The 13,829-nt window shown below is 34.1% G+C and overlaps 1 protein-coding gene across 1 annotated transcript; it reads left to right on the top strand.

Annotated features, from left to right (window-relative positions):
• The first annotated feature begins 11,247 nt into the window (after nt 1-11,247).
• On the top strand, nt 11,248-12,693 carry LOC111510240 (sloppy-paired). Its single transcript, XM_023166140.2, has one exon. The coding sequence runs from the start codon at nt 11,395-11,397 to the stop codon at nt 12,382-12,384; it is 990 nt and encodes a 329-aa protein (XP_023021908.2). The 5' UTR covers nt 11,248-11,394; the 3' UTR covers nt 12,385-12,693.
• The last annotated feature ends 1,136 nt before the right edge of the window (nt 12,694-13,829 follow it).

The raw sequence follows: 13,829 nt of genomic DNA, 5'->3' as shown, positions 1-13,829 counted from the left end.
AATATGAACTATTGCAGCATTTTTTTCTATCAATTTCCGTGGTTCGTAGAAGAATAAGTTGATGAAAAATTGAAATTTCCTTTAAGAAATGTACCTATTTCAAAAAAGCCTAGATGGGAGTACTTTTTGTGTGCAAAGCAGAGTAATATCAAAATTAAAAATGCGTATGTTGTGTCCTTGTTTCTCTCAGTTATGGATAAAATGCCATTTCAACTGAGGGTGTCTTTCCTAACTGTTGAAAGAACGTTGGGATTCTTTTTTCAGCTAACTACAACTCTCCTTCGTATTTCCCTGACGTGAGGCCTACCTTATATCTCGAAAGAATAGTTGAGATGATCATGGAGGATTAAATTTGTGGCTTCATCGTTTTGAGGTTCAACTCGGTACACCTCGAACTTCACTGTATAAGAACTCTTTCATTTGGAGGACGGCGTCTTCCTGAGAACGTTTTTCCAAATGGATTTATCCTACAGTGATTCAAATCCAATGTGAATTGCTACTTTCGCACAGTCATCGCTCTAAGAGTGCCTCAAGGAATTTCGTTGTGCTTGTGTTTTGTCGTTAAAAAAAATTCCACATCATTAATGAAAAAACTTGAGGCTTTCTCGTAAATTAATAGCTTTTCCATAAAAAACAGGTCGTTTCAGGTTTTCCATGTACCCTAAGCCGAGGCAAGTATCCAAAAATGACAGCCATTGGGATTCGAGAGTTTAGAGAGAGCATCATTCCACCAAGAACTCCAATAATCAGAACAATCGTTTCAACAGAGTGGTCTGGATAGAGTATATGGAGTACGAAGAGAAAATATTGGCATTTTGTCCGTTGTTCCATCTCTTTTTGAACGATATTCGTCTCAGCGGTAGCTAACAAGTCCATGACGAATATCGTCTTACTCTGATGGTCGAGAAGAACAACATCAGACTTATCAGCTCACATGAACCTAAGGATTAAATATATACCGAAGCGTAGGGCAACACTAGTGTCTTGTCAATACCGTAAATGTACCGTAGGTGGTAATACAGCCCTCTTAAGGCCGCTTCATGTCAATGGATGAAGGCTGAGACCACATATGCTGGGCATACTGATAGCAATTGTATTAGAGTATCAGACGCTTCACAGCAGGCCCTGCACCTTGTGTCTGGAACCTCTATACCCAACACGCGACTGCGGCAGACTAGGGTGCTGAAGACACCATCGTGATAGGCCAAGACAAACCATCAGTTTCCCACTTCAGCCCACTTGACCTGAGGAAAGCTAAAGTCAGGCGATTTGATAAGCCAAGGTCTCCAATGTTGTTGACGAAAACCTCATGCATTGGATTATTCTCGTATCGCCGCAGTAGTGAAGTGATCTCCACGGCTTTTATATGGGCCTTTTGCTGAACGGGTTGTGATCACCTCATTCAGTATCGAGAACTAAACCAAGTTCATCAGCTGCTCGTGCTGCCCTAAAAATAAATACTCCAATTGCTGCTCTCTCATGGTCGCGGACAATGCAGAGAAAGGTATTCGAACTCCTGATGACTTTATAGGCTCCATCCAGTACCATTCTGTCATATAGATACCCCAAACTCAAAAGTCTACGTCCTTTCTGTTGTCGGGGGAAGTGCATCCGTGAAACGAACGATTTGTGATGCAAACTCTTAGGAAAGTGAATATTCGTTGGAGCAACTTTGTTCTTCCCCGACAGTTCCGATGACTAGATCTGTCGGAGTTTGTGCTGATACTTGCCGTGGAGAGAGTTATTCGGTGTTGTTCTGTCTTGTGACTGCCGTTATTCCACCCTGAGGTAAGTATACATCTCTCCTGTATCCAGATGGTGCAGGATGCTTCTATCTACGAGCTGCACATCATATCCGAAGTCCCTGCACTGTCCTCTTTTGAAATGGACCGTTGCACATTTATCTATCTCGAATTTTATACCAATAGCATGCGTGTACTTTTTCACCACCCTCAAAGACTGTTGGAGATTATTTTCTAGAGAAGCAGCAAGTTTAAAATCATTCATATAAAACAAAAGGGGGTGACATTGTGCCTCCGGCTTCCGGGGTGCCACAGTTATACCTTCAAGTATTTTTTAGTATACTTATCATTATTTTTATTATAATCATCATCATTATTGTTATTATATTCATAAGATATATCTGCTTAAATGCATAATAATCCAGATGCATTTCGGCAAGCTCTGGTGGTAGAGATCTCTCATAACTATTATGCAGTTGCAGTAGTCTTCATTCTCACTTTGGTGTAAGTAAATTCAGAGTTTTGATAAAGGAGGTCTTTTGAAAGATATCATGTGTATTTAAACTCAAAAATGAAGTATTGTCTATTGTCTGTAGGACTACTTTTGGAAGAGATAATGATCTGACTCAGATTTATTTCATAGTTGCTTGAGTATAGATTTGTCCTCTGCGGAGTATTGAATGGTTATTATGGTAATTTTTCTAGAATTTTCCAGTACTTCTTGAGTCTTTATAATCGTGTGTGATTTATTGAAGAAATGTAATCATAAACTGAACACGTCAACACAAACATCTTTGACATTGAAAATAACTTTTTTTCATTCACAATAAATACATTTCATGCACAAAGTTTCAGAAAAGTTTTCATCGATTATTTCATCTATGTAAGGTTATGTTACATTTTCACCAAAGTAAAAAGGAAATCGATATTTCCATAGATCACAATTCCAGAAGATAGACTTGTACTTTTATACTCAGTTCACATAACTGACATATTCTAGTTACTACTTTTTCATTCGCGGAAAACTACAGCAAGGTTTATTTTAGTTATTCCAATTATAATCTAACAAAATCCGTTCTTTTGGCGAAAATGATCCTCTTGAAAGATTGTGGTGTTAACAAAACGACAGATTAACTTTGACAAGTCGATGACGTGGCTAAAATCAAATCCGGGGTATTTCATTATTGACATCGACTCTACGGATTACATTTCATTTTACTAGTTTACTTCATTGTGCGAAACTTGAAAAAAGGCAAGGTGTTGAAAGTGACTTCTTTCTATTCATTTTGTTTTTATCGCTCACAGTGGCGTTGCTTGCTTAAATGAGGAACGCAATGGTTGAAAATGATGATGATGAAGATAGTTGAATACTCCAACAATACAATTTATATTGATTTTATTCAAAACTTATACATTAAGCACTCAGGTACGTAAGTAAAAATTTGAACTATTTACTTTTCAAAGACCTAAATGTTCTGAATATTACTGGAGTTTTTTCCCAACACCAAATCGTTATTTTTAACACCTCGATACGTGTTTCGATCACCAAGTGATCATCTTCAAAGAGGATGATGAACTCCAGTAATACCTATTCATTACTACACCGAAAGTTCCAAACAGTGCATCATAAAAACTTAAATGTTCTGATAATGAAAAATATCTACTCCAGTCTTTTAATGAGCCCTAATGAAAGGTTTGTTCTGTAATACAGTGACAATTCACTTCACTTGACAAATAGAAGCAGATAAGAATTCATTATTGGGAAAATTTTTGGAATAGAAATGAAACAATGTGGAATATATATCTAATATATAAAAATGGATGTTTGTTGGTTGGTTGGTTGGTTGGTAAGTGATAAACTTCTACTTCGTTCCACCGATCGTGATGAAACTTAACATGTATAAGTAATTTTTCACAAAGAAGGTTTTTAGGCTATCAATTTTTCTGTAACTCGCCACAAGATGGCGCTGTAGAACAATATTTTGAAAGCACTGTTTTATAACGCTGCGCACGCCTAAGTTCGTTGATTCTGATTCTGTCAAAACATTGGAACAGCAGCCATACAGCAACATAATTATAATTAGTACTACAACTACCAAATAGTACTCGGGCGAAGTAGCGGGCAACAACTAGTTTCATATAAGATAGGTGTAATGTCACTGCTTGCTCAGAGAACACCTGAATAAAATGGGGCTGTACAATGGAGACCTCAGCTGCAGATTATGCAACGGAGGGATAGAAACAGCTCTACACTGAATCAAAGGAGGCAGGCAATATATGGACGTATGAAATTACGTCCAGAAGAATATGACGAACATCCAACACGGAACCTGTACAAACTAATAAAGGGAACGATACTGATGGAATGGATGTCATGAGAAGATGGGAGAGCAAACGCAATAAGCCCAAGAGGCTGCAGTGATGTTTTCTGGAGACTTGGACAAGTCAGACACAGCTCCCAAGGTACAAAAAAAAATGTCACTGCTTCAAATTTGATTCGATATATTATTCAATTATTCTCTCAAGAATTAAAGAATCAATAAATTAATGAAAGCCTACTTTTTCGTATAGGTTTGTTTTTAAAATATTCAAGTCATGAATATGATTTTATGTTAACTTTTAGGCATACCGAGAGTTAGGATTATATATTAAAAACATTTACGTATATGAAGACGTGGCAGTATACCAAAATTATATCCCATAAAAAAATGCTTGGTAATCATCATTAAAAATCGATTTGTTACAAATAGGAAATTGTATCAAAAAAAACCAGAAGAAGTGAATTTTGAAAAATTAAATCAAGCACATGCCTCAATGATTCAGTGAAAAAATATACAATTCATAAAGTAGGTTTCTTGCTTCGGCTACTTGTTATCAGAATTATGAAATATCTTAACAATTATCAACCGTTTGGAAAGTGTACGTACTTCTTCAATTGATCCTTTCCTTTTTTATAACTATCCCAATTTATCGAATCAGAACTTTAGAATATAATTCCTCTTCTATTATTGAATTAAAAAGTCAAAACCATTGCTTATATTTTATTTCTTATAAACAAAAGGAACTTTTAGACCGCCTGTAAAAAAATAAAATCAGAAATAGTTTCTTCTTTAGGAACCCTTGTGTAGCGCCTCTGTTTTCAATTCTAGTGCAGTCTGTGAGTAACAAAGGTAATAATTGACAAAGTCTCACCGGCAATTGTCACGTGTGGCTCAGTAATCTGCGTGCCGAATGTGAAATGTCAGTGAGGAGAAATAAATGAAGGTATTTGTTGAAACCGAGCTTTCAAGTAGGCCGCCGTTACAGATACAAACCAGCAAATAAGCTTCTTTGACATCTTAATCTTCAGTATTCCGAAGTCCGAGTAGGTATATGTATATTGCAAAGTTGATCTGATTACAGGACTTGTTTTGCTCATCAACTGTTATGAGATCGTAATGTTACTATTTTTCAAGTATCTACGAATACCTGGTATGCATGTATTACGCGGACGTCAATGTTTGATTAATGTTCATATGGAGAGTGTATGTAATTCAATAGTTTAATTAATTGTTAGAAAAAAACCTTCTCCATAATTATAAATTAAAAAAAAATGATTGAATCTACATTTTTTGACTTGGATGATTTTATATTTTGTCTGATACTGTTGGTTAAAGAAGAACACATTTTAATCTTTTCATCATTCCTTAAATTTTAGTTGTTTTTTTGAATATGATATTGTCATTCTGAAAACGATTCTGAGAACGATTTAAAATTCATGAAAATGAGGCGAAAATAGAAAACTCATTAGTTCAGACTGATTGACTGTGAATAGCCCTGATGCTCCCTAGGTGGCTCGGGGAGTTATCAACATTGCCTACCCAGGACACGAGGCTTATGACCAATGCAGTCGATGCCGATGACACCCAAAAAAAAATAACATAAATCAGATATATATTTTACTATATATTGTAGATCTATATATTGTAGATTTTAATTGGCCGATACTTGATGAAAATCCATAACGTATTCAAGAAACACTTCATTATGAGATTTTCACAAAACAGTTTCAGAAAAACGCAACACGAGTTTCGCTATACAATAGCTTCTTCAGGTGTGTTTTGTAAAAACAAAATTCAAGCAAAATTCATTATTACGTTTTCACTTTTGAATAACTTTGAAAAAACTAAATTCAATTATAAAACAGAGAATGATGAATATGAAAAATAAATGAGAAATATTTTTTTGATCATTACAAAACGTGTAGGTAGTAGGTACATATAAAACATTTTCAATGCATTTTTTCAGGTGCTGAAACTTTTATATTTTTGTTGCGAATGCCAATTTTTCTTTCTAATCTTACTTTGGTAAGTTTCTTCTATAATTTAATCTATTCATTCGACTAAAATACGAGGAAACTTTCGTTTCTACCAGTTAGTCAAATGAACTTTACATTTATTCGGACCCAATTCTTACAAAATCATTATTTGGCCTCTTGTATCTGAGAATAAATCGCGTAATTCGCTGGCTCTTATGATATTAAAACATATCCTAATCAAGTTACTTCGTGTACAGTGCAATCAGGTTTTCAAACATTTGTGTGTATGTGCTATCATGAATATGATACCCATTTCAAAACTACCATGAATATATATTGAAACGTTAAAAGCAGAGAGGTTGGTGAAAGAATATCAGTTCAATAACTCCATACTTACTTCTCTTATAACACTCATGATATATTTATAGGTAAGGTTCACGTTTCAATTTGTGCAATATTTATAGTTATTGGGTATCTTGGGAATATAAAATTGGTTATATCATCCCCTATTTGCCTGAGCGACATGGGTTGTATGCTAGTCTCAACAGCTGTTTCTCCTTTTTATTCCAACATTTAATTGACATTCGACTCCAAATGATGTTTATTACCTTCTTTATAGCGAGACTTTACGATGCGATTCATTAACTAATATAGGCGTTTCCTATTCAATTTATTATTTATCTACATAATTTTATATATTTTCGAATTATCACATTTCTCAATCAATATAAATTACAATCATCATCAACTTTGCCACTTCAATGTTTGTCATTTAGAGAAATTTGGATGTGAAAATATGTACAGGTACATAGATGCAACCGGAAGGTCCACCGGAAACCCGCGAGTATTTATTGTGGCTCACATCTATTCAAATTTGATCAAACGAAATCAGTTTCAACTAAGCCAAAGTCTTCCATTTGGTGAGTGATCTTTCAGGTCAGCAGGCCAGAGTGTGATTCTGCCAAATGCCAAAAATATCTAATCCGATCCGCAGTGAGGCAGGCATAGGTATAGTAGGTATTTTCAAAAAAAACTATACCTCACGATTTGATCTCCACAAACTTTATTTGAAAAAATAAAACATGTTTCGCTAGAGTAGGTTTATCAAGTGATTTGAATCCTTCAAGTTGTTTCTTACACTGATATTTATATACTATAGGTGACCATAATTGAGACCATACCTCCAAAAAATTACCTAAACCTCTCCCTGAGGTACCTACCTGTTCAATTATGATCACCTGAAGCATATTACCTCACATCTACATCAATAATAATTCTTTCTCGGTTTTTAAGAAAATAAGTTCAATAATGGTGATCTGTTCAAATCCAGTTGGTTATTCATTGGAATGTTTGAATTTTTAAGTTTATTAATTTCCATTGCTTCTAAATGATTCAGATTCAAACCTTTATTTTCTATGTGCAAAATTTCGAATTCTTTGTTAAATATATGATTTTTTCTAGAAGATGATTTGAATATATTGAATTTGTTTTTTTATTTATATAGCTCGTATGCTGTTTCCGGATTCGATTCCTGAATGTTCTGCCAGTTTGACCAATATTTACCTCGGGACACGTTCAACACTTTAATTTATATACCTTCTCCTGATTTCTAGAATTTGGTTGTTTTGTCTTTATAATTTTTAACTAACTTTCCCAACGTATTACTTGTTCTATATGCAATTTTAATATCTCGTTTCCTCAAAAATGAAGCCACTTTTTTCTGTAGTATATAAATACCTATATACAGTATATAAATACCTCTACTGTATAAATATTAGTGTATAAGAAACAACTTGAAGTATTCAAATCACTTGATAAAGCTACTGTGCTAGCGAAACATGTTGTGTTGTTTTTGAAATTATTATAGATCTTCATCAAGTAATAGCCGAATCAATCAGAAAAAAAAATAGTAGGTACGTGCTCTGCTATCAGAGCCAACTTTTTCTTGTGAAAAATAATCCATTTCAAGATTCACAGACTATGGTATAATTTCCTCAACCTAGTCAGGACCCCATCGGCGACTACCTTCGTTAAATAAGTAGGCAATAAAAATGAGGGCTTGGGAAGTACCTACATAGGTCTCCTCTGACGCATTTCAGGGAGACGCCGTCCAATGGCTATATGTTGTAAGTATAAGTAGGTATATAAAGTTGTAACTTTATGAATGAACTGAGTGCTTCATCTTATGATGTTTTCCAGACTGATGCTGAAGAGGCAATGAGGTAAGTGTCTTATTCCGAAACATCGGATGTTCTCAATTGAGAATGACAGTGTTAAATTTCGTCTCTTTCATATACTATATTGTGTAGCAGTCCTGGGAATAATATCTGATTCAATTCCATAACAAATGTTTGGATTACATACAAGTTGAATAGAAAAAAAAGTCTCGTTTAATTTAATATTCATACAGAAGTAACTGTTCCGAAAGTATTGTTTTTCTTGCAATTCAAAGGTTATATGAAAGTAGTTATTTCGAGGGGGCTTTTTCTCCCACAGTTTATTTCTGAAAGTTATTTCTTTGCGTGAACTGCACATCTTCGTGTATAGGTAGAGTTTATTTTGAAATGAATTACTCTCTTCCTTTCTCTAGAACATTTTTTTGTACGAAGATGGAGAAGTACAAAGCTATATTCTTTCCCAAAAATTGATAATATATATGAAAGGAACAAATATTCACTGAATTTTTTTTACAGTAGAAGTCACAATTTCCAAAAATTCAGCTTCAAATTATGGATTGATTAATAATTTGTCCATTAGGCCGAATGACAGTCACTTTTCACCTCTTTATTACGGGGTGACTTATTGACCTTTACCAAATTCAATCACCGACATGGTCAATTTTATCTATCTATATTAGGTATTTGTTAATATATTAACAGAGATTAATAAAAATAGAAAACTGGGATTCTATCAACTAGGTATTTCAGTTCGAGTTCAATGGAAGGGAATTTCATTATATCTTAACTGATCTAATCTCTACAAACTAACATCATAAGGATGAAAGATTAGTTTGTTTGTAATGAATAAACTCAAAAAACTACTTAATCAACTTATTTTAGAAAATCTTTCATGTGTAGAAACCTATAGGTAGGTACTTCATTAGCAAGTGAAATGGGTTGTGGTTTAATGAAAAAACTAGAGATCCCTGCAATAATTACCATCATGTAAACCCATGGTGTCACTAATGAACTAACTAGTCAATAATTCGACTTCTACAAAAAAATGAAAGTTTCGAGTACAGAAATACACGAAAAGAATAAAAATTTCAAAAGTCATTGAAAAATCTCCTCATTAAAATTATATTCCCTCAAATTTAAGCCAAAAAGGGGACACCAATTGAACTGATTACTTTTGAATGATTAAAATTAAATTTTACAGAAATCACTTTATCCTTCTTACTCTTCACACCGAATAGATACCTATCTACTTATTGAATGAAAGAGTTTACCTAGAGTTTCATTTTCAAAATCTCATTAGTGCCTATTCTGAATATTTCGAATGACGAATCATTTGAATTCTAGCATTATTTTCAGATGAATCTGATCCGCTATAATAAAAGTTTGAAAAGTCATACATACACAACAGAAATTTTCGTTTACCTACAATGCATTCCAGTTTAAACCCTGAATCAGTCATTTATTGTGAAACACGTCAACTTCACACATTTCCAGATAAAAATCAGCCCTTCGTCAACCACCCCCTCACCATAACAACTCACATGCAGCGCCGAATTTGGAAGTCTGGAGGTCATGAGGCAACGAAGGAATGGATGCCCCCAATAAGGTATTAGGTAGTTATTTTCCAAATAAAAGAAATATTTTTTTCTGTGAAGTCTTTCACAAATGTATTGTCAGCAACTCATTGGTACCTACAAATTACACATTGAATAAAAGTATTGCCACATGAAATGTTCGATCAAATAAAATATTTATAGTGAATGGAACCTTGAAATCAGGGCTTTCTAATATATCGATATTACTATTATTATGTTTGTGCAGAAAAGGTTTGGAAGGAAAAACGTAAAAGTTGCTGACCCGCTAAAATTTGAATATACTTTTTATCTTTAGTGTGGGGCCCCCGTCCTGTGGAGGCTCCGGGGCAGCACCTCCGCCTGTTCTACCTTTTAATCCGATCCTGCCCACATGTAAAAAATTTCGAATGGGAATAATATGTGATGGAATTGGCCGAAACCTACTTGATGAAAACCAACAACGTATGCAAGTTACACTTCATTGTGAAATTTTCATTGGATAATATACCTACATAACCTCAACAGCTTTCCCAGGTGCTTTATTTCTTTATTTGAATCCAATGACTATTGAACTTATTGAAAATCAACACATCGGAAAAATTAATCGCATACAAATTCAATAAAAGGACATGTGATAAAATAATTACCACTTCACACATTAGAAAACATATTTTGAAGGGGGAATACAATTGAATTATTCTTGGTCATTCAGTAACTTTTCAGAGTTCCTAAATCTATTACTTCACAAGCATTACAAAATGTTAACTTTCAAAACTTTTTTTCCAAGTGTAATACTTCATAGTCGTGGTTAAACTCATACATACACGACTGAAGAAGCCATTGTATACAGAAACACGTGTTGCGTTTTTGTTAACGTGTGTTTAGTAAAAATCTCACAATAAAGTGTTTCTTGAATATGGAATTTATAATTCAAATAAATATATAGATACCTACCAACAAAATTCACGATACGCCCTAATTGAATTCAAAACAAAATTCGGTAGATCAAAATCAGAAATAAATAACTGGTAGGTAACTCCTAATGTCCATATAGCTTTGAGATACCATATTTTGAGCTTTGAGATATCATATTTATTAAGGAAGTAGCTTTGCCTTTTGTATCTTGTATAATATATATCTCATGTACATTAGATTATCTGCAGATACAGTTCAGATAAATAGGTACATCAATCTCATTGAAAAGAAAAGTTACCCGCATCACCTTCCAACAGACACCATGCAGCGTTACCAAATATTACCGGTGAATACAAAACAAACATCGCATCAGAGTCCTACAAATGTCAGCAAACAACTTAATTCCTCAGATACCCCTACCCACAACATAGGAGGTAGTTAGGGTCGACGTAGGAGGAGCTTCAATGCCCGCTTGATTTCTATTGGTGTAACGTTATTGGTGCCCTTCTCTATGTTATTTATATCGTTGCCAAACACAAACTGGTTTCAGTTGATCAGTCTTCATTCAGTCTTGAGTTGAGTTTGTTGTAGTAAAGCTCTCATAGTGTCAATAACTACAAATATTTTAAAAATTGTTTGGAACTAAACCAGTGGGTGAAAAACTTTAGTTTTGAAACTGGAACATAAATATGGTGAAAAGCGAAACAGTGTTAATTCTACCTAAGATGGCTCGTACTCCCTTGAAGTCATCATTCTCCATTAGCTCTATTCTCCCGGAAACTGCGATGGACGTGCCAAAATGTCCTGAAGATTCGTCGAGTTCTATCCAGGTCTTAGAACCAGAAATGAGTGACTCTGATTGTGATTTGGATGTTACTGGAGACGATGATATACCCCCTTTAGACTGTACCAAATCGTCGGAGGATAGAAAAACTGAGGAGGATAAAAAATCTAAGGAGAAACCAACATATAGCTACAACTCTCTTATTATGATGGCTATACGAAATAGTCCTGAGAAACGATTAACTCTGAATGGTATTTATGAATATATCATGCGCAATTTTCCGTACTATAGGGAAAACAAACAAGGATGGCAAAATTCAATCCGGCATAACCTCAGTTTGAATAAATGTTTTGTGAAAGTTCCTCGTCACTACGATGATCCCGGCAAAGGAAATTATTGGATGGTGGATCCATCCGCTGAAGATGTTTTTATTGGCGGGACAACTGGTAAGCTTCGCCGTCGCTCTACAGCTGCTTCCAGGTCACGCTTAGCTGCATTTAAACGTACCTTGTCAATGTATTCACCGATGCAACCTATGTATCCAGCATTTTATCCTCCATCTCAGGCGATTTTAGCGGCTGCTTACCAAAGGTATAATCCTTATATGAATCCTGGAATGCCCGCTGTGTTGAGACCGTCTCCAGTCCAGGCACAGCCTCCTCCGTCTTTCAATATTGAGAGGTTGTTGGCGACAGCTCCTGGTATGGATCTTGGTGCACCTTTCTTCAGACAACCAATGGACATATACAGTAACTTCAGATTACATCATCCTCATCCTATGATGACACATCAGGTACCGTTGTCACCTTCGAGTACTTCTAGTTCACCAGAACCTCTTACAAACCCCGATATCGTATATAAACCAGTTGCGGTATTATCAAGGCATCAAAGCTGACTTTTCAAATCCTAGTAGATAACTTTCAATAATTTATTTGTACATAAATCCCTGTAAATAATAGGTAGACCAAGTTCTTTTATGTTTGAATCTTTGTGAAATATTTGATCTCATTCGAAAAGATCCGAAAATCCCAATAAGCTTTAAATAATTTTTAACTGCCTATGGTTAATATTTCTCCCAATTCTGTGTATTGTGAATAGTGTATATATTATATTCGTGAATATTGTGATGTTAGAATTAAGAGAATAATTGTTCAGTACTGAAATAGTTAATATATATTTGAAAAATAAATCGTAGGATTTTAAATTCGTTTTTTTTTATTTCATGAACATTGAAGTTGAGTTTAGAATAATATCTTTTCAGTCTATTTGGAAAGGTGATTTGTACTAGGGCAATAAAACTTGGGTTTCTCAGAAGGGGAAACGAAAACCACTTCGTGGTCTGATCTTTTGAATTGTACCATAAAGTATATGACTCTTTTCTTTTGGAACTGTTTGAAATTTTGAAAATTGAGGTTAAAGTCCTCATAATGTTCACAGAGAAAAGAATTTATTGCTGACATTTTTTTTATGTGTCCTTCACATTTTGAAGTGAAGAAAAGTAGGTATACCTACCTACCTATAAAAATTATATCATTTTAGCAAATATTCATTACATGAATTAGGTATACTAAATATGAAAATTTGCCTTTATATTCATATTCAATATTACCCAGAAGTTTTTACAAGAAATGTTACTGTATATGCATTTCAATGAAATTGGGGAGAAATATATGCAAATTATCAGTAGCAGTTCTTAAGAATTTTGTGGAAATATGTTTCACAACAATAAAATCATCTATGGATGATCAATTGACTAACTGCTTCTTGTATCCACATCCAGTTTCCTGACTTCTCATTTTATTTTGCAACTTCATTTACAATTAGGTAATGTATTTTATATATAAAGACAGTTCAAATACTCAAAATGTTCAATTATAGGAAGTAACAGGTATATTTGTGATGTTTTGGATTACCTAGATAGATAACACTTACTTATCTTCTTTTGAAATCATAAATAACCGAATCAGCCTATAAGATTTCCATGACAAATATTTGAAGTACAAACTGAACACGTATATTCAAGAAACATTTTGTTGTAAGATTTTCACTAAACAGTTTTACACAAACGCGACATGTGTGTATACGCCTGAAGAAGCTATCCTACAGCGAAAGACGTGTTGCGTTTTTGAAAAAATGTTTAGTGAAAATCTCACAATAGAGATTTTTTTGAATTCACGTGATCAGTTTGTGGTTCGAATATTTGTTATAAAATTGAATTAGATATTATTCACAGGGTCGCTACACAATATAATAGATATGTGAAAAAGTATAAAATTTCACTTGAATGAAAATCTTTCATCTTCATGATAAAATTTTCGAAAAAGTTTGCTGATGTTAAAA

Source organism: Leptinotarsa decemlineata, unplaced genomic scaffold (assembly GCF_025532065.1).
Source record: "Leptinotarsa decemlineata unplaced genomic scaffold, Ldec_3_MD MMD2_tig00026369_RagTag_RagTag, whole genome shotgun sequence".
NCBI lineage: Eukaryota > Metazoa > Arthropoda > Insecta > Coleoptera > Chrysomelidae > Leptinotarsa > Leptinotarsa decemlineata.
Note: the sequence above shows the minus strand (reverse complement) of the source record. Positions and strands in the feature narration are given on the sequence as shown.